At 54.4% G+C, this 22232-nt stretch overlaps 1 protein-coding gene across 1 annotated transcript; it reads right to left on the bottom strand.

Moving 5' to 3' along the window:
• Positions 1–398: 398 nt before the first annotated feature.
• On the bottom strand, positions 399–6428 carry SERPINE1 (serpin family E member 1). The gene is made up of 9 exons (XM_058569102.1): positions 6245–6428; positions 5312–5583; positions 4439–4672; positions 3704–3898; positions 2899–3097; positions 1763–1863; positions 1559–1645; positions 1108–1191; positions 399–788 (listed from the first exon to the last, which is right to left on the bottom strand). Exons 2-9 carry the CDS (start codon positions 5580–5582, stop codon positions 751–753), a joined length of 1209 nt encoding a protein of 402 aa, XP_058425085.1. The 5' UTR covers position 5583; positions 6245–6428; the 3' UTR covers positions 399–750.
• Positions 6429–22232: the final 15804 nt, after the last annotated feature.

A 22232-nucleotide genomic window follows, 5' to 3' on the forward strand; every position in this document is an offset into this window, starting at 1 on the left:
GGAGATGGGAGCCAAGAACCAGGCACACATCTCACCTTTCTTCCTGTCTTCCTGCAAAATAAAGTTTGTGGGAAGCAAAACCTGCTTCTATGAGTAAACAAGTCACCTACACTCCAAAATAATATATGCACACTGTTTCTGGGGAGGGAGACGGCCAGGCGAGGGTGTGTCTCTGCACTGAGCGGGCAGTTGCTCTGCCAGTCCCCACCGCCTCTGAGCTGGGGAAGGACGGCCCTGGACATGAAAGTGTGTCTCTCCCATTGGCCTTCTTTGGCCTGCTGCCAGCCTCCTCAGCAGCGGCAGACAGTGCAAGAATGACGGCCATGTGACTGGAACACAAATAGTCTCTACCAGGCACACAAAAGCTCCTGTAAGCCTTGCAGTGCCACCCTGCCAGGGTCTCAATGGGGTCCGGGAAGACCTGGATGGGCAGAGCCACGAGCAGAAGCAGCTGCACAAGTGATTCTGCGAGTTTTACAGTCTGGTTTGGAGACCTTTAGGGAGTTGTGCTTTGGAGGTCTCTCCTGGGGTCTCCACACGGTGAGGGTTTTTCTTGAAGGTCCTCTTACCCACTCCTGGGAGAGGCTGAGGTCTGGGAGGCAGATTGAAAAGATTTACCATTTAAAAAAAAGCAAATGTCTTCTCTTTCTCCAAAAATATTAATTAAAATAAATTTTTTTTTTCTCCAGAGTTTCTTCTTTTCTAATACATCTGCAGTTCTGTCCAAGATGAGGCCTTCTTTTCCCACAGTCAGGGTTCCATCACTTGGCCCATGAAAAGGACTGTTCCTGAGGATGGAAGAATCATGGTAGATGAGAATTGGAAGGAACAGCACAGCTCACCAAGCTCGATGTTTACGGGTGAACTGAGATGCGAGATGTCTGGAGTCCCAGCTGCTTTAGCGACTAAGCTGGGACTGGGGTCCTGGCATGGTGCTCTGTCTATGATAGAGCGCTGCCTCTGGGGAGAGGAAGGGGAGCCGAGTCATGGATTCCTTGCCTGGAGTCCTCCTGGGGTTAGAGGGGGTGTCTATACCTGTCCGGACTGGTGCCCAGGGCGAGGAGATTTGGGGGGAGGGCGGTGGAGCATCACGGGTCTCCAGCTCACCTGTGGGGTTGTGCCGCACCACAAAGAGGAAGGGTCTGTCCATGATGATCTCCTCAGGGGCCATTCGGGCTGAGACTACAAAGGCTGGAAGAGAAGGGACAACGTCTTAGAACAGACGGACGTTGGCACTGGGGCCTGGATGGATCACAAGTGATCATGACACCAGCCTTCGTCTGGCAGCAGCCCTGGGGCAGTTTTTAGGAGGCTCGGTGGCTCTCCTGAAGATGAGCCTTAAAAATTTAGGGGAGTCCACGGAGGCCCGGTTTCCTCAGGAGTCTGGTCTCACTCACAAACATAGATTTATCTAAACCCTTTTAGGCATGTTGATAGCAGGTTCCTGAAGTTGACTAGCCTGTGAGAACGACCTGGGCTTGCCCTTGAGGGGCCTTTTCACGTCCGTCCTGGAAGCCTTGGGCTGAGCCTCGAGGGGCCCCATCTGAGCCTGACTCACCTGTAGAGGAGGACGCCACCGTGCCGCTCTCGGTCACCTTGATCTTCACTTTTTGCAGGGCCTGAGATACGTAGAGAAGCTCTTGATCTGAAACAACGGCGGATACAAGAGTAGATCAGCCGTGATTCTCCAGAAAAAGCTCCTCTGTCCTCTTCGGAGCCCCACAGTCCACCAGTATAAGGAAGTGAAAGGACAGTCTGTTACCTGAAAGTCTCGTGAAGTCCGCCTGGTTTGGCCTAAACATGTCGGTCATCCCCAAATTCTCCAGGGGCCTCCTGAGGTCAACTTCACTCTCCAGGGAGAACCTGTGGGCAGGAGCAGGAGGCAGCGCAAGCTCAGGGCACCTCTCCCAGCCCATACCAGCTATCCCCCGGCAGCCTGACAGGGTGGGGACTGGGATGAAAGTGGAAGAGGGTGGCTTGCCGTTTCAGATCTGTTTGCAAGGTGTCTCTCGCTGCTGGAGGTTTCTAATATTAATGAACATTCTTTTGCAATATCCCCACCCCTTGAACCTATGACTAATTATGTTCCTCAAATAAGGCATTAGTTGCAGCATAATTTTATCCAGTCTGGCTGGGGGGTGGGGGGCAAAGGCAAATTCTCCTGCAAGGATATTTGAACAAAAATCTGGTCTATAGACTCTGTTTCTGAGAGCTAACCCTGAAGAGGACTCAAACAGCGAGGCTTTGGGGCTCTCTGCTTCCCATCAGGGCATGACTAATTACCTCGATGTTTGAGAGAGAGAGAGGGTGCTAACCCACTAAATTCTCCTCTTTCCCAGAGCCTGGCATTATAGCATCTGGAAATTTGGGGTAAGTGTGGTGGGAGGCTTCCCTACAATTCTGGAATTACTCAGCCTCAGCCTAGTCTACCCTCTTTGCCTCTGCAGAAGGATTTAAAAATCTGCTTTGTTGGAAGCCCAGCTGGAAGCTGCTCCATCTGCAGACGTGAGTCCTATTGTCTCTATTGTTTGGATGTTGACTTGAGGAGGTGGGGGTGGGAGTGGAGAGCGTTCCATTCGTAAAAGGGTGTAGACCGGTTTAGCCACTTCCATCATTTCTCTGGCTCTTCTTTTGGTGGCTTTTGTTGCATATTCTGAGGGTGGGAAATGTGGGGGCATGGTCTGGAAAAGCCCCCACCTTCCTTCCAGCAGAAACAGGAGGAGGGTTGATGAGAGGGATCGTAATCAAACCCAGGCCAGGGTATTTCCCGTCAGCCTCCCACACATGTCCCTGCCCTGTATACGTCACGTTTGGGAAACTCAACATGGGGGTGGTCTATTCAGGGGAGAGGGGAGAGAGAGATGGAGGCAAGAGTGGCAAGAGCAAGGGGTGGCTTACTTGGGCAGAACCAGGAGGCGGACCACTCTGGTCATATTCCCTTTCCACTGGCTGATGAGCTGGGCATCCAGAATGTTGGTGAGGGCAGAGAGAGGCACCTCTTTTTCATAGGGAGCAGCAATGAACATGCTGAGGGTGTCCCCATGGTAGGGCAATTCCAGGATGTCGTAGTAATGGCCATCAGGGGTGGAAAACTCAGCTGTGAAGATCCAAAGATGGTGCATTGCGAATGGCTCCCAGCTCTTGTTGATTCTAACCCAGCACTGGGTTTTCAACTAGTCCCGTCCCCTCCACTCTTTCTGGAAGCCAGCTGTTCATCCTGGCTTTTGAGGCTCCCCCATCCACCACTCCTCTATTCAATGTTTTTATTCCCATTTCTTTTCTCTTCTGCCAATTCACAATGTCTTCTTGTTTCTCTGTCTCTTTCTGTCCTTCTTTACCTTCTCTCCCCTCTCCCCCACTCCCAGCCACTAATTCATTCCAATCCTCATCTCCTTAATCTCAACTTCCACACAGCCCTTCCCCTAGCAGGGTTTGTGGACCCCAGGTCATCATACTAGAAACACCTGAGGATGAGAGACAGGGGTCAGGTGGTCAAATGTGAGCCTGAGGGAATTTCTGGATTTCAGCTTCATCTTTCATGGGCTGCATGCAACTTTATGCTGCTCCAGCTGTCCCAGAGTCTCCTACTTGGGAAGTTCTGTCAAAGCTGGGGTGTGTTCTAGGGTTTCCCTCCCTGAGAGGGGAACATCCTGGGGTTGAGGTGCAGTAGTTGTGAGTCTTGGGGAAGGGGTCTTGCACTTACCGTAGTTGAACTTGTTGGTCTGAGCCATCATGGACACAGAGACGGTGCTGCCGTCGGACTTGTGGAAAAGGCCGTGGTGGGTGCCCGACTCTGGGAAGGGCGTCTTCCACTGGCCGTTGAAGTAGAGGGCATTCACCAGCACCAGGCGCGTCAGCTGGTCCACGGCCCCTTCGCCAAGTAAGTCACTGATCATGCCTATGGGAAAGCCAGGTGATCAGGAGGCTAGATACTTTTTAATCCCCTAGATGGTTCCCTTCAGCTCCCAGTCCTCAAATGGATGTGTGTCTGTTGAAGGGATCCAGTTGGAAGACAGACTAGTGGTTGCGTGAACCAATCGATCTGCTTTCAACCTGTTCCATCTTCCTAAGAGTCTCAGAAAGCCTTCCAGCTCAGCATACTTTCTTGGCCCTGGAATCTTGTCCAGGATCAGACCCAGAAACTTCAATCTTCTGTTCCTTTGTTCTCTAAACTGTAAGTCTTGAAGGATTGTGTGTGCTCCTTGTCATAGTTACTACTGTTATAAAACCTCACAACACTTTTTAGGGGTGTCTTTAGAGTTGGCTCATGAGAAGGCCTGATTATGAAAAACATGACAGTTGGATTCTTAAAGCACTTGACCTTCTGTCTGCAGAAAAGAGAATGCTGAAGGGGAGAGCCTGGGATTCATAGAATTTGTGTTTACGTCCCCTTTCTCGGCAGGCCCTTGGGATGGGCCTGCTTTCCCTGCCTGCTCACCTTTTGTGTGTTTCTTCACCCAGTCATTGACGATGAACCTGGCTCTCTCCACCTCTGAAAAGTCCACCTGCTTGACTGTGGTCTGGAACAGCCTGAAGAAGTGGGGCATGAAGCCCTGGACCAGCTTCAGATCCCGCTGGACGAAGATGGCGTCGGCGGTGCTGATCTCGTCCTTGTTCCATGGGCCCATGAGTTCCTTGTACAGTTGGCGGAGGGCAGGGGCCATGCCCTTCTCTGTGCCAAAACGGGGAGGAAAAGACACATTAAGCTCGTGTTGAGCCAAGGGCTCCCAGCCGGGATAACTTCCCCCATGAGAGGCCCAACCCTCCCACATGGATGGGACTCTTCTGCTCCCTCAGGGGTTTCTGGAGGGAGATTTCATTCCAAACCTTAATCTCTTCTGCTTTTCCCTCTTTTCCTCAAAACTCTCAGGTCCTAACCCTTTCTTTGGATTAGAATATTTTTCTCTGTTTATAAGTTATGAATCCTAAACTTTTTCTTATAGTAATAATAGGTATGCTAAGGATTTCACATGCATAAATCTATTTAATCCTTCCAGCAGCCCTTGTGGTAGGTACTTTGATTGTCCCCACTTTGTAGCTGAGGAGACTGAGGTTCAGAGGAGCTAAGGTTACACAGTTAATAAGTGGTGAGGCAAGGCTGTGTTACACCACATCCATTGGCCTGTATACCTTGTGACTGGTCAGGAGCCCAGTGACATGGGGTGTGGTGGGGAGGAGATGTAGCGGTCTCTAAGGCATGGTGGTACAGGAGTTGGCTTGGCTAAGCTGGAGTCAGCCTTTCCCCTGCCTCTGGTTGGTTACACCCCTGTCCTGTAAGTCTGACCGCCTCCCACTCTGCCCTGTCTCTCACCTTCAAGCTTGAATTGCATTGCTGCTTGGATCTGCTGCCGGGTTTCTCCTCCCGTTGTCAGCTGCAACATAGCCAGCACCGAGGCCACCCCATAGGGCGAGAAGACCACATTGCGGTCCTTGGAGGCCTGCACCACCTGCTGAAACACCTTCACTCCGAAGTCTGTGGCCAGTTGGGCTACCTGGGACTGGCGGTTGTACGAGGCAGACCCCTCACCAAAGATGAGGGTTAGGCCCAGGGCTAGGCAGGCAAAGACTGGAGACATCCCCATCCTGGAGCAAGTGAAAAAGGAACTCGTGAGGGAATAGTTCTGGAAGACTGGTGAGTGGGGAGGGGAGATGGCACCCCAGCCACGGGCCAGGCTCCCCTGCTGCTGGCGGGTGATAAATGAACTCGAGGACAAGATTCAGTAAGAAACCACGATGGGTTCAGATTCTGAGCCTTTTCCCCTCTGTCTCAGCCCCAGGGCATCTTAAGCCCGTTGTCACCTGTGGGAATCTTGGAAACTGCTGGCACCACCCTCCTGTACATCTCCCTTCCCCTCCAGGAGGCTGAAAGGCTAAATTATAATAACATCTCTGGTTTGCATGATGCTTAAATTCTCTTATAATGCTTTCACAACTGTTGTTTCATTCAAGTTAGCAGGCCTGAAAAACCCCTTTCCTGAGGCGGGAAAGGGGGGAGCATCTTGATGGAGAGGGACGGGACGGTCGAGGCCCTTGTTTCTGGTGGCGGGGTTGTTGGTGGGGCCTGACCTCCTTCCCGGCTCCCCTCTGATCATTCCTAAGGCCGAGACAACTCGAGGCTGCAGGTCTCCAGTAGGGGTGGGGAAACAGAGGAAAAGTGGGGATCTAGGGTGGAGGAGATGCTGGGGAGAGGTGCTCTCCACCTTAACCTGAGCCAAGAGGTGGAGAGAGTTTGCTCTTCTCTTACCTGAAGTTCTCAAGGTGCCTTGTGACTGGAGGTCTGTCCTGCTGCTGGGACGATTGTGGCGATCTGGCTGCTGGAGGAGTAGCTGTGGCTCCCGACAGTGCTCTGGGGCCTGCAGCCAGGAGCAGCTGTGCTCCTCAGGAGGCTGCAGCCTCCTTTTATACCAGATGTGAGCAGGAAATAGATGAACTCATGGTTCAGCCCCACCCACTTTCTGGCTCTAGAAGTCTGAACAGCCGGCCGGGCCCCTCAGCACCTCCCTCCCTCCGCAGACTTGCTGTGGCGTGTGTGTGCGTGCTGCTCTGTGTGTACGTGTGAGAGGGCTCAGGGACAATTGGGCAAACCCCCATTGTCTTCACCCAGGGGCCTTCCCTGATTTCACCGCCCTCTGCCTGTGTCCCTCTCTGTTATGCCAGCTTGACCCCCGGCAGCACCAGACGGCCAAAAATGCCCAATGTCTGGAATTACCTTCCCCAGTGCTCAGCTTGGGGAAGAACGGTTCACATTTTCTCCTTTTCCTTTGAGGAAACAGATCACCACAGAGTTATCAAAGACACGAACGATCTTGTGGACTTTTTTCCGCCAGCGCCGTCTATCCTGTGTGACAGCCACCCTGGGAAGAACACCCCTCCCTCCTCTTGGCCATGTCCCAGCAGCCAGAGGACAGGGAGCGTGCCATGTGGGTGTCTGGGTTAGACTGTCTAGGACATGATCCTGGCAGAGGACTCCCTTCCGTCTTTCCCTCTTCCCTGCCGAGTGCCTGCCAGTCCTCAGGTGATGCAGGGCTGACTCCCCGACGTGTCCAGACTCTTGAGGTGCCCCCAGGCCTCTGTTTTATGTCAACAGCCCTGTCTGGCTGGGGTTTGAGGTGTGCTGCCTGGGGTGGTGGAGGCTGAAAGGGACTGGGGTTAGCAGGGCAAAGCTTTGGCAAGCAATCGGAGGCCCATGTGTAAGTTGCATTTTTTTGAGCTGCAAGCTGTGATGGGGAGAACTATGCCTTATCCTTTTCCTCCGGACACAGGTACTTGGAGGGCTGGAGCAGAGGGAGTAGGGATAGAAGTGAGGGCCTCAGTTCGTGGCGGGTTTGTGGGATATGCTTCTAGGGCATTGGTTAGGGGGGAAGAATGACCCAAGAATTCTATAGAGGGTGGAAATCAGCTAGAGGTGAGTGCGTAGGACCAGTCTAGTGCATTTCGGGGCTTGGTGAGCTCGGGCACCCTTGGCCATGAGGCCAGGATGTTGTGGACCGAGGGGTGACTGGGGTGGTGCCAGAGGAGTCCTGCAGTGGTGGAGGGGGGGAGATGGTGCACTTGACCTGGGGGTCCACACACTGTCACGCTCTGTGTCGGTGGGGGGGGCTAGGCTGGGAGTATCCATGGAGACAGCCGAGGGCAGAGTCACAGGATGTTTAAGTGGGTGGAAGTGTCGGGATATTTGTTTTGGATATTTTCAGTAAACAGATACCAAGGGCAACCACAGCTGGATGGCTGTCCCGATTTTACTCTGCCTCTGCCTTTGTTTTCTCGGTTGCCCCTGGGAGTCAGGTGGGGATGCGGGGTGGCAGGGAAAGAGGGGGAGACCTGGGTTGGAAAGTTAAGATCACCGACCCTTACGGGGGTAAGTCACTGTTCCCATGTGACTCTTCTTGTTTATGTCCTTTTCCCTTTCCTAGTTGTGGTTTGGAGTCCCTGAGAATGTTAGCTGTGGGGAGGAGGCGCTGACCCTGACCTGTCTCAGGCGGACAGGACCGAGTGCAGCCCCCAACCATCTCCTACGCCCAGAAATCCCCCAGTGCCTTGCCCGCCACCCTTGGGAGTCAGAAGGGGATAGGGACCTGGGAGTCCAGGTTGGGAGAGCCCAGCCCCGAGTTGAAAAAGCAGCGGGTGGAGATGCGGCCAGAATCGACTCCCTCGAGGCGCCCTGCTGCGGACCTCTCCAGCCACTTCAGCGGAGCCTCCTTCCCTTCCTCCATGGCTATTCCAGGAGCCGCTGTCCCTCTCCTTGCCAGGCCTCAGCTGTAAAAGCCTCTGCTGTTTTCTCTGGATGTCCTGGGCCCTGCCAGGGCGGTGACCAATTCCATCCCCGCTCCTGGACCTCATGGATGATCCTGAGGCCGTTCCAGAAAGGACGCTCAGTTCCCGGGCACGGGAGGGCTCTGTGTCCTGTTGGGGAGAGGGAGGTGTGCTTTACTTTGGAAACAGAAGGGCTGACTTACTAAGGGGTCTTTTCCCAAACTGGAGGGGACCTGTAGGCATCTGGTGGGTGTGTATTAGACACTGAGGCACAGCCTAGTGTAACTGGGGCCTTCACTGGGGTTTCTGACTCTCCCTCTGACTTTCTGATGAGCTGGGGCCACTAGATGATCAAAACTCAGACTTGACTGCGGCCCCTGCCCCTCCTTTCCGTGAAATGGCCTTGCCTCTACCTTGTCTGCCCTCTGGAGACCTCCCACACACCAGGGTGCAGGCCGATGGCCTGCTGCCCTCCAGCAGACCTCCTGTAACACCCTTCTCAGAAGCTGGCCTGACTCAGGGGCTGTCACTTTCCCTCCTTCCCCTGAACCCCAAACTAACAGCCTTGACCCAATCACCTCTTTCAAGCCTGGGCTCTTTTGTAAGGGGTCAAATGGACAGAAAGAGAAAAGTCCCTGGTGTTGAAATAGCTGGATCTCTGATTCTGGGAGCGTCAGAGATAAGAGGATGAGTTACAGGGCTGTGGATTTCTGGGGGAAGTTCCAGTTGGAGCCAACTGGGAAAGATGTTTCCATCTGCCCCTCCGCAGGTGGTTCGTGACTAGACCAGACTCACGCTTTCCGTGACTGTCCCCCACCCCTGCCTGCAGCCCCGTAACCCTGGTTCCTTTTGGGTCTCGGCGTGGCCTCCAGCCCTTCACTTCCTGCCCTCCAGCTGCCCTCTTGCCCTCTGCTCTTCCTCCTTGCTTCTCCGTTGCTCTCCAGCAACAGCCACCGCTCTCTGTTTCACTCTCCCTTTCTCTGCGACTCCCTCCTCTGGATCTCTTCTGTGCAGCCCTCGGTCTCCGGGTCATCTCACACTCCTTCCCTGCCGCTCCCTAGTCGTGGCCACGTGAGCTCTTTCCCTGTTTTCTCATTCTCTCTCTTTTCCGCTCTCTATGACTCAATCCCTCTTTCCCTCTCCTCTCTTCTTCCAGAAACCCTTTTACAGTCAAATGCTCTGCTCCAAGGCTTCCTGTGGGAAGAGAGTGCCGCCTGCTATCAGTTACACAGGCTCCTGGAATGTTGGAGCAGGCCTCTTGATTCTGGGTGATTTCACTGGGAGAGCCGGGGGTGGGAGAAGGACAGGGTCCTGCTCACTCACAGCACTATTTCTGGCCTGGTTACTCTCCAAACAACACAACACCAAAAATAGCCTGTATTTGGGCTGGACGGGCTCTGTCCCTCTTAAGAGTGAGCTGGGGAGAGTGTTCTGAGTCGTAGCCTCCTCTTGTTTAAGATCATGGCTCTGGGACAGCCTGCGCAGGGTCCTTCCTCACATGGCGCCATCCTGACTTCCCCCTCCTCTGCCTCCGTAACCCCTCTCTTCTGCCTTCTCCAGCCCTCGCCAGCCACCTCTCCTTCAACTCCTATAACACTAAAACCTGCATCCCCCGACGTAGCCCGCTTGTCCACAGTGGCTTTTTTCTGCAATTATATCATAGAGTTTCAGAGCAGAAAGGCTCTAAGAACCATTTAATCCAGTCCTTTGAATTTGCAGGTGAGGGCCCTGAGGTCCAGAGAGGCTACGTGATGTGTCTAAGGACACACGGTGACATACCATAAATGGGAGAACAGTGCTCATTAGAGCAGACAGACCAGCCTGGTCAGGGGTCTGACACGTAGATGGTTATGTGTCTTTAGGCAAAACGTAACCTTCGTGAGCCCCAGTGTTATTTTTAGATAGGAATTTACAGATAGGTAGATGATGGTTTCCATCCTTCAGGGTTGTTGTGAGGATTAAATGAAATATTGTCTGTAAATGTCTGGCATATTCTAGGCTCTCACTAAATGGCAGCCACTCTTGGTTGGGGCAAAGCCAGGAGAGGAACCCAGACAGTCCCAGAATGGACCCCACCGACATTCGATATGTGTCTTGATCCCTCCAGCATACCAGGAAGCAGGGGGTTTGTTTTACTTGACCTGCTCTTCAGTCTCAGCCCTCTTGACCCATTCTCGGCCACTCACCTCTCCTAGCTCTTGTTGATTCCCCTATAAAACCTCATCACACTTGAACCACTTTTATGCACATCCCTTGTCTTAGTCATTTCTGTACTTATGCTTAAACTTAGTGGGCCATCCAGCACCATGTCTCATTTACCCTTATTTCCCAGGGGGAGATAAGGGGATGGTATCCCCTCGGGAGGCCTTTCATAATGTCAGAGTTCAATGAGCACCGAAGACCCGCATGGCACCCAGGCAAGAATGAGCCTCCTCTATTGGAGGAAAGAGGCAGAGGGAGCGAATGTGGCCCAGTGTGGCCACAAAGGGAAGTCTGATGGTCAGGGAAGGGTGGAGTGTGCGATTTCTGGGGTAGATGTGACCACAGAGCCTGATGGTGTCAGCCAGAATGAGGCGGCACAGGCCTGCAGGGCACCCCCGGGGCACGCTGTCTGGCTTCTCTTTCTCCTTCCACTTCTCTTTACCCGCGTATGTGGTCCACTTCTCTTTACCCGCGTATGTGGATTGTCTAACTCTGATTCACTTCTTTCCTCTTTAGCAGAACTTGTTCCTCATTCTCTACATTCCTGAATCTCCCTTTATAACTTTCTCTGGACACATCCTGTTTTATTTTACCCTGGTAGTTCTGTGAATCTTGCCTTCCCCAGGATGGCCAAATATTTATTGACCATCAATGCCCAGTGGTGTGATTCAGAGAAATACAAACTTCTCCCTTCCCTGAAGGAACGAACACACTGAGACAGAAGATTAACGTACATGCAATAATTACATAAAAACATAAAACTGTCTGTATGCTAAGTTGTAAGACTTCAGCTACTGGAGTATTGGCTCGAACGTGGAAGGAAGGCTTCCTGGAGAAAGAGGGACCGGTGCTAGGTTAGGAGGGAGAGGCAGAGAAACAGGGCATATAGATGGGGTGGGTCAGGGAGGCACAGAGCCCTGTAGGGGAAGGGACTAAAACGCTCCCATCCTCTCTCCACATGTCTTCATCTCCAGGGAGCCATCTTTTCCCTTTCTGCCTGAAGCAGCCCGTCTCTGTCCTGCTCTCCTTGTGGGCTTTCGGGTTATAGGTCTCTGCTCTTTCTGTGTCCTGTTCCCATCTCCTTGAAATAGACGTTCTTGTTCTAGGCTGCATCCGGGCTCTGGACATGACTGTTTTACTGAGCAGATTCCCAGAGAGACAATGGGGAACATGTGGGTGGCGGAGGACCCAGCGACACAGCAGCGTGGGTGATATAGCATAGATGGAATTTGTTGCTGGAGAGCCAAGGACGTCCCGCGTCACTGGCCATTCCTTCTGCCTTATCCCCCGCTGTATGGAGGCAGACCCTCTCTGCGTGTCTTCGTCTGAGTCACCCTGAGGTAGCTGGGCTGCCTCAGTGGCTTGGCGGACAGCAACGCGGTCGGGCTGCTGGCTTGCTTGGGTCGACGGGGCCCAGAGCCCTTCCTGCCCGCATGGAGATTTTTGGCTGTCAGGGCTGGGGAGAGTGGGCGCAGTGTGTGAAGGAGAGGGAGCAGACCTCCTGGTCAGGGAGGTCCTGGGGACGGCTGCCTTCCCCGCGTCCTCCAGCACAGCTGTTCATCAAGCAGCTTCTGTGGATTTCTTCCAGGATGGGTTAGATGTGACATTCACAGACGTCGAGGGTGAGCACTGTCATGTCTCCAAGGAGCCTACAATGTGGTCACTGTCCTGAGCAGCACCCTCTACCCCTGTGCAGGCTGGAGGCCACACGGAAGGAGTTTCCCCACACCCACCTCCTCATCCCCTGTTTCTCACACCCATTCCCTTCTCCAGAGCGCCTTGATCCTCCTTGCCACTGCCCCCAACCCTCACGTCCCCTCGGAGCCCTGCGTTCCTTCTCCAGATCCCCACTGCTGCCTCCTTCTCCTAACCTCAGCGAGCCCACCCTGGTTAGGAAAGGCAGCCCGAGGAGACCCACCACCACCAGGAGATTCCTTCCCTCCCTGTGAAGTGTTCAGTCAGACTTGCTTCCTGACCCAGGCGTGTGTGCTCTCGACACAGGATTCCTTGATGGTCACCACTGTGACCAGGCAGTCCTGGCTCCAATTATCCGGGTGGTCGTGAGCAAATCATTTTCCCTTCCTAGAGCCTCAGTCTCCTCAGACACCACGGGTCCCAACGAGATGCTTTCCTTAGAAGGAGGCAGCTGCGGCCCGAGGACTAGCAGGAAACTCCGGGCAACTTCTTTCACTCCCCAGAGCCTTGGTTTTCTCTTCTGCAAAGTGGGAAGAATGATGCCACTTCTATAACAGCGTTGTTAGGATTAAAAAGATGGCATGAATGAAATGACCAATAGCATCTATCCATAGAAAGCGAGTGAGCATAGGTTTCCGTTGACTTTAAAAGTGGCATCTTTTTGTTTCTTGTGTGTCCTCTGTGGTTTCCCCTGGGTTCTTCAGGGTAGAGACAGGGACTGGTGCTAGAAGGGGGTTAGCTAATCAGGTCCTCAGGTAAGGAACCCCAGAGGCTCAGCAGATACAGCTGGGCAAGGCCCCCACTGGGGCAAGGAAGGCCACCAAGGGCTTTGGCCCACGTCTGGCGCTGGCAGGGCAAGACAAGGCTTCCTGTGGATGCCTGGCAAAGACATTATTACCCAGTCATGAACTTCGATCTAAAGCAGATGCTCCAGGCTGCCTGCTGTGCCTCCTATTCCCAGGACCCAGAATGATAGCATGCCCTCCTCCTGAGTTCCAAGCCTGGGGGGCCTTGCTGTGCGCCCCCCCCCCAATCTGTGTCAGGAACTAATAGGGCTGTGTGAGTAAGGGCTGATGCACGCAGAGCGAGTAACTGTTAATTCACATCACAGCTCTGCCTTTGGGGGTCTGGGGCTATTGGGGTGAGGGGAGCTGAGGTGGCAGATATGAGGCAGTTCAGACCTGACAATGGGCTCTGAGGCCCCTTCTGCTCTGGGGCTGGCAGGGCAGGCTGACCTGGGGTGCATTTAACACCCCAGGAATCAGACTTTGGCTCTTTCTTGGAACTGGCGTGTGGGCTAGGGTCTAGGACAGGAGAGGGGAGGCATGAGCCACCCCCCTCCGCACCTTCCCTTTCTCCCCACCTTGCACAACCCCACAGGAAGTGCCATGGGCAGGGAAGTTGGGACAGGATGGGCAGTCCTGCCCAAGACACTCCCTGCCAACACACTCCCCTCCCCCGCCCTGTGACCATATTGGAGATTGGCCTCAATCCTGGCCTGTCTGTCTGGGCCCCTTGCCTTTCTTAGAGCCAGGAGTGTCTTGCATCAAATGAGTAACTGGTTTGGGAGTGTGAAGTCCAAGGTTGTAGGGTGTGTCCCCATCCGTGTGGAACCTCCTCACTTGTCCACTCCAGGCTTGCTCCCTGGGCCTACACTGCCCACTGCAGGGGACAGGACTTGCCCGCGCATGGTGGACACACAGCCCATGGTGGACACACCACCCATAGTGGACACACTCAGGCCTCACAGAGAAGACCCTGAGGTCCTGACCAAGGAGGAGCGTCAGCTTCCCTTTCCTGCTTCACGCTTTGCTATCCACAGCCCCTGTCTTCTCCACGTATGGCCGAAGTCCTGGCCAGTGGCCAGCCCTGTCTGGACGGGAGGAAACAGGAATGTGAGGAATGGCGGCGGCAGGAGTAATGCAGAACACTGAGTCCTCAAGACAAAAATTCCACCGGAAAGAAAACAATGTGCAGGGGACAGACTCACACTCCAGGGAGCAAGGGGGCAAGGAATGAGACAGGGCCTTCCTGCCCCAAGCAGGTAAACAACCCCCAGCCTGGGGAAGCCCCACCATGACCTGTCTTCCAGGTATGGATGCTGGAGTGGAAGGCTGGAGGTCTGGGGCCTGCTTTGGAACAACTGGAAGATATGGTCCCCTGCCCCCTCTCTGGCCTTCCAAGGCAGATGAGCTCCTACGGGGGGACAACAGGGTCCCCTGCCAAGGTCAGGGGGAACACAGGGAGGCCAAGAGCTGAGCTGAAGGAGCATCTGGCAAAGAAGCCCAGCTATGCTGAGGCTGGGATAGCCACAGCCCCTAAATGGTCAGTTGGCTGCTGGAAACCAAGAAAGACAACTCTCAGTTCTAGGGCAGGATGGCAGAAGCTGGAGCCTGCCAGAGCTCCCTTAGGGATGAAGGAGGTCAGGCCAGGTCGGAGTGGCCTGCCCGGGGCTCCCCATTGTGTATAGTGCCAGAGGGGGAAGTCCCTTCCTCTTTCAGGGCCCAGACCCGGCCAGCATTTAGGAAGAGCAAGTATGAGGCAAATCCCAGACCTGGAGAAGAAGCCTGCCTCTGGCAAGGACAGAAAGAAACACCCCCAAGAGGGCTGCAGTGCCCCTAGGATCGCCATCTCAGCTTCCCGTGCTGGTAAGGCTGGAGGAGGGATTGAGGCCGAGGGTCTGGGTTTGTGGCTACCCCTGTTAATTTATTTAGGTGGTTTCTGATCTGCGAATCCATTCATTTCTAAGGTGTTAGGTCTGCATGCCTTTTTGTTAGAATTTTAGGAAAAGTTCCATTCCCCAAAACGCAGCAGTAATGTTGGCAAAGGTGTGCGGGGCAGCTGCTGTCTGCCAGGCTGAGTTTGACACTCCTGGCCTAGGTCATTCTCGTAAGGCTCCGAGACAGGCGTGGTGCTATCCCCATTCTACTGATGAGGAAACTGATACACAGATGTGTGGGGTCTCTTGCTCAGGGTCACCAAGCTAATGAGAGGAGCTGGCTCCAGTGCCCCCAGTTCTTAACCAGCCTCTATTGTGTTTTAGTGCCTCAGCTGTCTCCTACTTGCCCCCTTGCACGCCTGTCCCCTAGCCCCCCAGCCCAGGACAGGTCCAGGCTCCTCCCTCACTGTGTGTCCCACTGCTCCCCTGCCCGTCCTTGACCCCTCCCTTCAGAACTCCTCTGATCCAGGTCTTATCCCCTCCGTCCCCCCAAATCTGCTGCTAAGCAAGGAGCTGATTCCAACTCGGGTCCTAACCATTGCCTGTTTTAAACCCTCCCGAGTCATACTTGCTTTGGGATTGTGACGTTCTCTGACGCGGTCCAGTGGTTCTCAGCCCCAGCTGCACATTAGGCTCACCCAGGAGCTTTTGAAAAGTCCTGAGGCCCAGGCCCACCCCTGATGATTTGAATCTTGAATCGGAATCCTAGGATACTGAGATTTGTTTTATTTTGTTTTACTAGTTTTTCAGGTGCCTCTAGGTTTGAAAGAATGATCTTACAGCACATGAGCTAATGACGTGCAATTCCAGGCACCTGCTACCCTGGGATGGCTATTGGAGGCAGGGGCCCTCTTATCACACTAGAAGGAGGCTACCTGACAGGCAGAGGCTGGTCAGTCTTCCCTGAGGCCTTGAGCCTGGGTCACTCGGTGACAGAGAGCTGCAGCCTCTGGAGATGGGCGGGCAGGAGGACAGGCTGTGCTGCCCTCTCCCCGTCTGCTCAGTGAGCCCCATTAATGTCTCTGGGCTGGTGTTCTGCTGACCTTGGACGTCAGGCCCGACTCTGGGATGGGAGGAGAAGGCAGAGAGCAGATGAGAAGCTGGTCCAGGGCACGGAGGGACTGTCTTCACCTTCAGGGCCCGAGAAGCAGGAATAAGCTCAAATGCCTTGAAAGAGCTACCCATGAAATGCTCAGGAAGGCTCCCTGGGGGAGCTGGCCTGTGAGATAGACCTGGAAGAATGATGGTCATTCTCATAATTGTCATCTGCAAGCATTCGTGGAGAGCTTTCATTGCGTTTTCTGCCCGTGGGGCGTGTAAAGGTGCTGGTGCCAGAGATATGGCTCTGGCCCTGGAGGGACTTAGGGCCCTGTTCTGGAGAAAGCCAGGGTTTATAAAGATAAGGAATTCCAAAGAGGTTTGTGCCAAGTGCCTCTTGAGTGACACATGGGATCAGGCATCTAGCCAAGGGATGTCTGAGGCCTGGGGCAGGCGGGGAAGAGTCCTGGGCACCTGGCCTTTGGGATAGAACAGAGGAGTGTGGAGGGAGGGACATTTCAGCCTGGAGAAGCAGAGAGTTGTGTGGGTAGGAGGTAGAAGTCTTCTGGGTAGAAGGTGCCGGAAAAGGACACCAAAGAGCAGGCCAGGGGATCTGTTCCGTGTGTGGGAGCCTGGAGGAACCTCCCTGCTCCCTGCTCATCCCCCATCCGCCCAGACCTGCTCTCTTAGTCAGTCCCCATGCTGGGCGCCCCTCCCCCTGCAGCTCTGGGGCGGCGATGAGGCCCCCGTTATTCACAGCCTGGACCGACAGCTGGCTCCCTGGGGCACACTCTTCCCCAGGGTGCAGCCCTCCCTGCCAGCTCACCACCCTGTGGGGCTGGCCCCAGACCCAGACAGCCTCAGTCAGCAAGAGTTTGGGGCCCTGCGGGCGGGGACCTCGCCTTCCTCCTGAGTCCTCAGCCCCGCACTAGGCAGCTCTAAGCATCGGGTGTTCTCGGGAAGCAGAGGGGCAATTGTCCTGCTTCCCAGGTCTAGCTCCTTCAGAGGGGACACCAGTGGAATCACAGAGAGACCAACAGGGGAGCTTTGGGGTCTCGGAAATTTGGGGGCCCCCTTCTGATTCTCAGTGCCTGCCTTAGACCAGTGCTAATGGAAACCATTCTGCTTTGAATGTTTCAAGTGTCTTGCCCTGAACCGAAACTCAAGGAACAGGGCTCAAGGGGCCTTTGTCCCCAGTCCCTCATTCTGCCAGGAACTGGCCAGACTCCATTGTGTCGTCTGCCTGTGAGAGCAGCTTCCTCAGAGAAGTGGGGGCGGAGGGGAGGCAGCAGCTGAGCCCAGATGGAAAGCCCCTCGCTCGGGAACTCCCTCTGATCACTTCTGAGAATCCCAAGAGGCTTGTAGGTGAGGGGAAGAGGTCATGTTGTGTCTGGCACACCGGGCTGGTTTCCGGGCTGAATCAGGCCCTTGGTCAGCACAACAGGTGGACGGCACAGGGCTGTCCCTCCTGGTCTGGGACGGAGGCTCCTTACCCTCCCTCTGTGGCACGGCTTTCCTTCCCGGCAGACCGTTAGTTCTGGACGGGCATGTTTGTGTGCGGGGGGCAGCAGAGACTGGCATCTGCCAGGTCTGTATTAACTGCAGGGCCTCCTTGAGTTTCTCCACAGGCCAGTTCATGTAGCGGGAAGATCAGCAGAAGTGTGGGTAAAAGAGAGAACCAGGAAGACATTCATAACTGGGTCAGGATCTCGATCTGCCACATCTGTCCCCCCTCCATCTGCACCACCTGATTTCCGTTTCCCCCACTCATCTCTTGCTTCTGGAATGTTCCAGCTCCTCTGCTTTTCTTATTAAATCCACTGTCCACAGAGCATCCCAAGGCCCAGCAGCTTGGATTCTACCTTTCCCCAAAGCCTTCCCAGCCCAGCCCCCTCCAGGCTACCCTAAGCTGTCTCTCCCTTGAACTTGAACACTCTCACGATCAGACCCACACAGTCAGACACCAGTCAGCACTGGGTGGTTCTTTGACTGCATCACATACGTCCATTTTGTTTTCCCTACCGGGTTGTTTGCCATTTAGAGGCGGGAAGCCTTTGGGTCTACACGTCCTTCCTCGTCCCTTAATGCTGCCCCACGTGGCAGCCAGGCACCTTAAGTTAACATCGCCTTCTGAGAATTCAATTAGGAAGAAACCCAGTTTAGGAGAGGATATTAGCCCTCCGTAGAAATTACCTAGGAGACTGTCTGTCTGTGAATATCCCAAATTCAATTAAGGAGACCTGGGGGAAACCTCAGAGGGGCGGATAAGACTGCGATTACATTTTAGTGAACTAACTGCATTGTCTTCTGCCTGAGGGAAAATGCCAGCACAAGGGGAAAGCTCCTCCTCATTAAAAACGGGGGATCCAGGCAGACCTGACGGTGCTGGGTCTCTAGGCTGTGCAGGAGAGTTGCTGCCCTGTCCCGTAAACATCAGGGGCCAGGCCATGGGACAGATGTGTCCTGAGGTGCACTGATGCCTCAGGCTGTCATCCAGCCGTTAAGATCATCCAGCGCCCTGGCCTTGTTCTGATTCCACTCTCAGTAATTACATTCTGAGGCCCCAGGAGAGATGTGTCCAGGTGCCTGGGGATAGTGGCTCTGTCTGTATATTAAGAAGCCGACATGCTGGTTCCGTACGCTAATTCTTTGTGCGTCCAGGTCATGTTAGTTGGCCCCAAGACTGGTTTGTCCATGGTGTGCACACATAGTCAAGAACCAGGAGCTGGGCTGTGATGAAGAACCACAATAAAGCCACCTCATCTGGATGACCAGCCACCTTCCCCAGCTGGCCATGTCTTCCCCTGACATTCTTGCCTTTGCTGTTTGCATTGGTTACTCAGAGCCAGGGCCCAATAAATACTTTCTGCATGGTGGACTGACTGATGGGCACGGGGTGGAAAGAAACAGCCCAGCTCAGTGTTTGGTCACCGGCAGGCATGGGTAGAAGACCCACGGTCCCAAGGGTGAGGGAAGGAATTCGTGAGTGGATGTGGACTGAATTCTCCTACGTGGAGAGGAGAACAGGACAGGGAGGCACTCCTGGGGGCTCTGCTCCTCGCCCATGCCCAGCGTTTGCCCTTGGGGGACAGACTTGGCAGCTGTAATCCAAGACTAAATGTAGGAAATGAGCTTCAGGGAAATTCCAGTCTTGATTCTTTGATGAGGTGAAAGCTGGCATGGCATCCTGCCTGGGAACATCCTGGCAGCGTGTCCCCCACCCCTGTGTGCTTACAGACCACAGAGATACACCCACTTCCCTCATCTAAACACACACAGAGATGCCAGGCCCCAGCCACATGCAGAAATCCATGTGTGAGACATGGCCCTGCTCCTCCGACATCTGGACACAGATTCTCCCTGACAAACCGCAACCCTGCTTCCTCTTCCTCTGAAGATCCACTTCCAGCTGTTGCGCAGACACCCCAGCTTCCTTCCCTTCCTCTCCCACTGCCTCCCCGAGCCCTTGGATGGAGACGTATGGCCCCGTGTGTCCCTGAGCATGGCGTGTGTGCCCTCAGGTCTCTGCAGCCTTCCCCCTGCTCCTGATGTCCTTGGGTCTCCATTCTTTTCTCCAGGGGTCACGTGGGAACAAGTGGCTGGGCAGACGCCGACGCTAGCTGTGGCCAGCGTGGGGCCAGCTCTCCACCCCTCCCTGGTGGGGTGCTGAATATGAGGCCTTCTTGGGAAGTCACACCCCACTTCATCTTCTCTGTCAATACTTTTCTTTATCTCCCTTCTTACCAACTTCCCACATGACCCCATTCCACCCTGCAAAAGATATCTCTGCCCTGAAGTATAACTTCTCAACAGGAAAGACTCTTCCTGGCAGGAGAAACACGAAGGCCTGGGGGCAGGGAGGGGGACCATGGAGGCTGTGCCTGGCTCTCCCTGCCCGGGACCTACACAGCTGGCCTGGCGAGGAGACCCTGTCTTGGAGCCCTGGCACCTTGGAGTGGGTAGGTCTCTCCCTATGTTCTAGCTCCAGGCAGCAGGAATCCCACAGAAAAGCGATCTGGAGAGTTCCACCTTCCCCAGGCTTAGGCCTGGGAGCCCCCCATGTAGTCTGTGGAACAGCTCAGCCCTGCCTGGTTCTGCAGGTCCAGGGTAAGGAAGCCGGGCCCAAGCTCCGTAGTCCCCCTCCCTGCCCCCAGGCCTCGGTGGTTCTGCTGCCAGGAAAAGTCTTTCCAGTTGAGGACAAGCTGCACTTCAGGGCAGAGATATCTTTTGGGGGGTGGAGTGGGGTCATGTGGGGAGTTGGTGAGGAGGGAGATAAAGGGAACATCAACCAGAAACGATGAATTGGGGTGTGGCTTCCCCAGAAGGCCTTATGTGCAGTGCCTCAACCCGGAGGGGTGGAGAGCTGGCCCCAGGCCACCACAGCTGGCACTGGCCTCTGCCCAGCCACTTGCCCAGCTCCTGGTGCTCTCGTTCCTCTTACAGAATCTCTCCAACCTCACCTTCCTCATCGTTAAACCGCGGATGCTGACTCTTGAGGGCACCAAGTAAGATAATACACGTAACATGTGTAGCAGGTAGCAAGGGGCCTGGCTCAGAGTAAAAGCTCAATAGATACCATTCATTCATTCATTCATTCAGTATCTACTACATCCCAGGCACTATTCTAAGGGCGTAGGACATATTAGTGCACAAAAGAGGCAAAATGCCCTGTCCCTCTTGGGCTCTGATTCTACCCGGAGTAGATATTTCAGGCTGAAACAAACAATAAACAATATGCAGGATAAATAATTAAATGAAATACAGACATGCGTCGATTAACGACGGGGACACATTCTCAGAAATGCGTCGTTAGGCGATGTTGTCGTTGTGCGAACATCACAGAGTGTGCTTACACAATCCTGATGGTATAGTCTGCTACACACCTGGGCTACATGGACTGATCTTATGGGACCCCCGTCGCACATGTGGTCCAACGTTGACTGAAACATTGCTATGTGGCACATGGCTGTAGTATGTTAGAAGGTTAAAGTGCCGTGCAAAAAAGAGAAAGTACAGCAGAGTGAGATTACTATCTTTTTTTCCCACAATTTAGGTAACTTCCCTCTTATTCACGTCTCCCCGCTAAGGAGGATAACCTCTTTTTGCCTCGGGGCTGCTTTCCCAGATAGAGTTGCCAACTCCTCCCAACGTTGCCTCTGACATGAATGACGGTGACTGGTGACTAGGTTTCAGCACAAATTCACTCATCTGCTCTTTCAACCAACAGATTTTACGGAACACCTGACTATGGAATGCGCAGCATGAATCAGCAGTTCTTGTCCTGAGGGTTTTGCAGGTGAGGAAAGGGCTGCGGGGAATAACATAGGTGAGAAGGGCTGCTGCAGGTGAGAAGGGCTGCTGCGGCAGACGGGTGGGCTGTGCGCCCTGCACCGTGACCCGTGGCCTCCACGCCCAGCCCTCCGTGGATTTGTGGCTGTTCCACCTCGGCTTGCTTTGGCTGTTTTCTTTGGTCAGTGATGGACTGTCCCTAACTCACTGTTGCAGGGACAGAAAATAGACATTGTTCTTTCCGAGGGGAAGAGACATTTTCTGAGTTGGCCCTTGAGCAAAATCGATCCGAGAGCCCATCCCCACCCCCACAGCAGGGAGGGACGCTGTGACCATCTGTCCACTCGTGGACAGCCTGGGATGTGTCCCTGTTTCCCTACTCCTAGTGTGGCCTCTGCTGCCCTCATTTGGAGGCAGACCTACCCCGGCAGAGCAGAGAAGGGGAGAGAGCCCTGTAGAGTCTGAGGCCACAACATCTTGCCACAGACCGGCAAGGCTATGCGGAAAGAAGGCGGCCCAGAGGCCTCTGGGGCTGTGACTTCTCGAATGCAAAGGAGGAGAGACCCAGGTCTGAGGGAGCAGGCTTGGCCACCCGGCTAGGAACCCGAGGCCCAGTGTGTCTGACCACAGGAGCCGAAGACACTCGCCTTGGGGTTTGGAGCTGGAACAGGCCGTTCTCCACAGTTGCCGCTGCTCACATGGACCTTGGCGAACTCTCCCACCCTGGCCCCTCAGCTGCTGAGTCATGCTCCCCAGGGTTCGCAGAGGCGCCAGTCCAAAGCCAGGCTGAGTCATTAGATGATGAATTGCAGAATTCTTATTCAAGCGGTCACCACAGCAGTGGTGGGCCCTGATCCCCACCCCCTGCCTCCCCACCAAGCCTCTCAAACATTCTCTCCTCAGTTGTCACTCCTCCTCCATCTAGAGGGACTCTGACAGAGAGCACAAGACGTGCTAGGATGTGCAGGCGTATCTCTGAGCTTCCCTTCCCAGGTCTACATTCCGGGCCTGATTTAGAGATGGGCCCTGGTCTGTC

Source organism: Diceros bicornis, chromosome 26 (assembly GCF_020826845.1).
Source record: "Diceros bicornis minor isolate mBicDic1 chromosome 26, mDicBic1.mat.cur, whole genome shotgun sequence".
In the NCBI taxonomy this organism is placed as follows: Eukaryota; Metazoa; Chordata; class Mammalia; order Perissodactyla; family Rhinocerotidae; genus Diceros; species Diceros bicornis.

What these genes read in the sequence shown, in the direction of transcription:
- SERPINE1 (XM_058569102.1), bottom strand. Translation starts at nt 5,582, where the DNA reads ATGGGGATGTCTCCAGTCTTTGCCTGCCTAGCCCTGGGCCTAACCCTC. An exon ending in AATGCAATTCAAGCTTGAAG is followed by an intron (nt 4,673 to 5,311) that starts GTGAGAGACAGG and finishes GTTTTGGCACAG; the next exon opens with AGAAGGGCATGGCCCCTGCC. An exon ending in GGACTTCACGAGACTTTCAG is followed by an intron (nt 1,646 to 1,762) that starts GTAACAGACTGT and finishes CCGTTGTTTCAG; the next exon opens with ATCAAGAGCTTCTCTACGTA.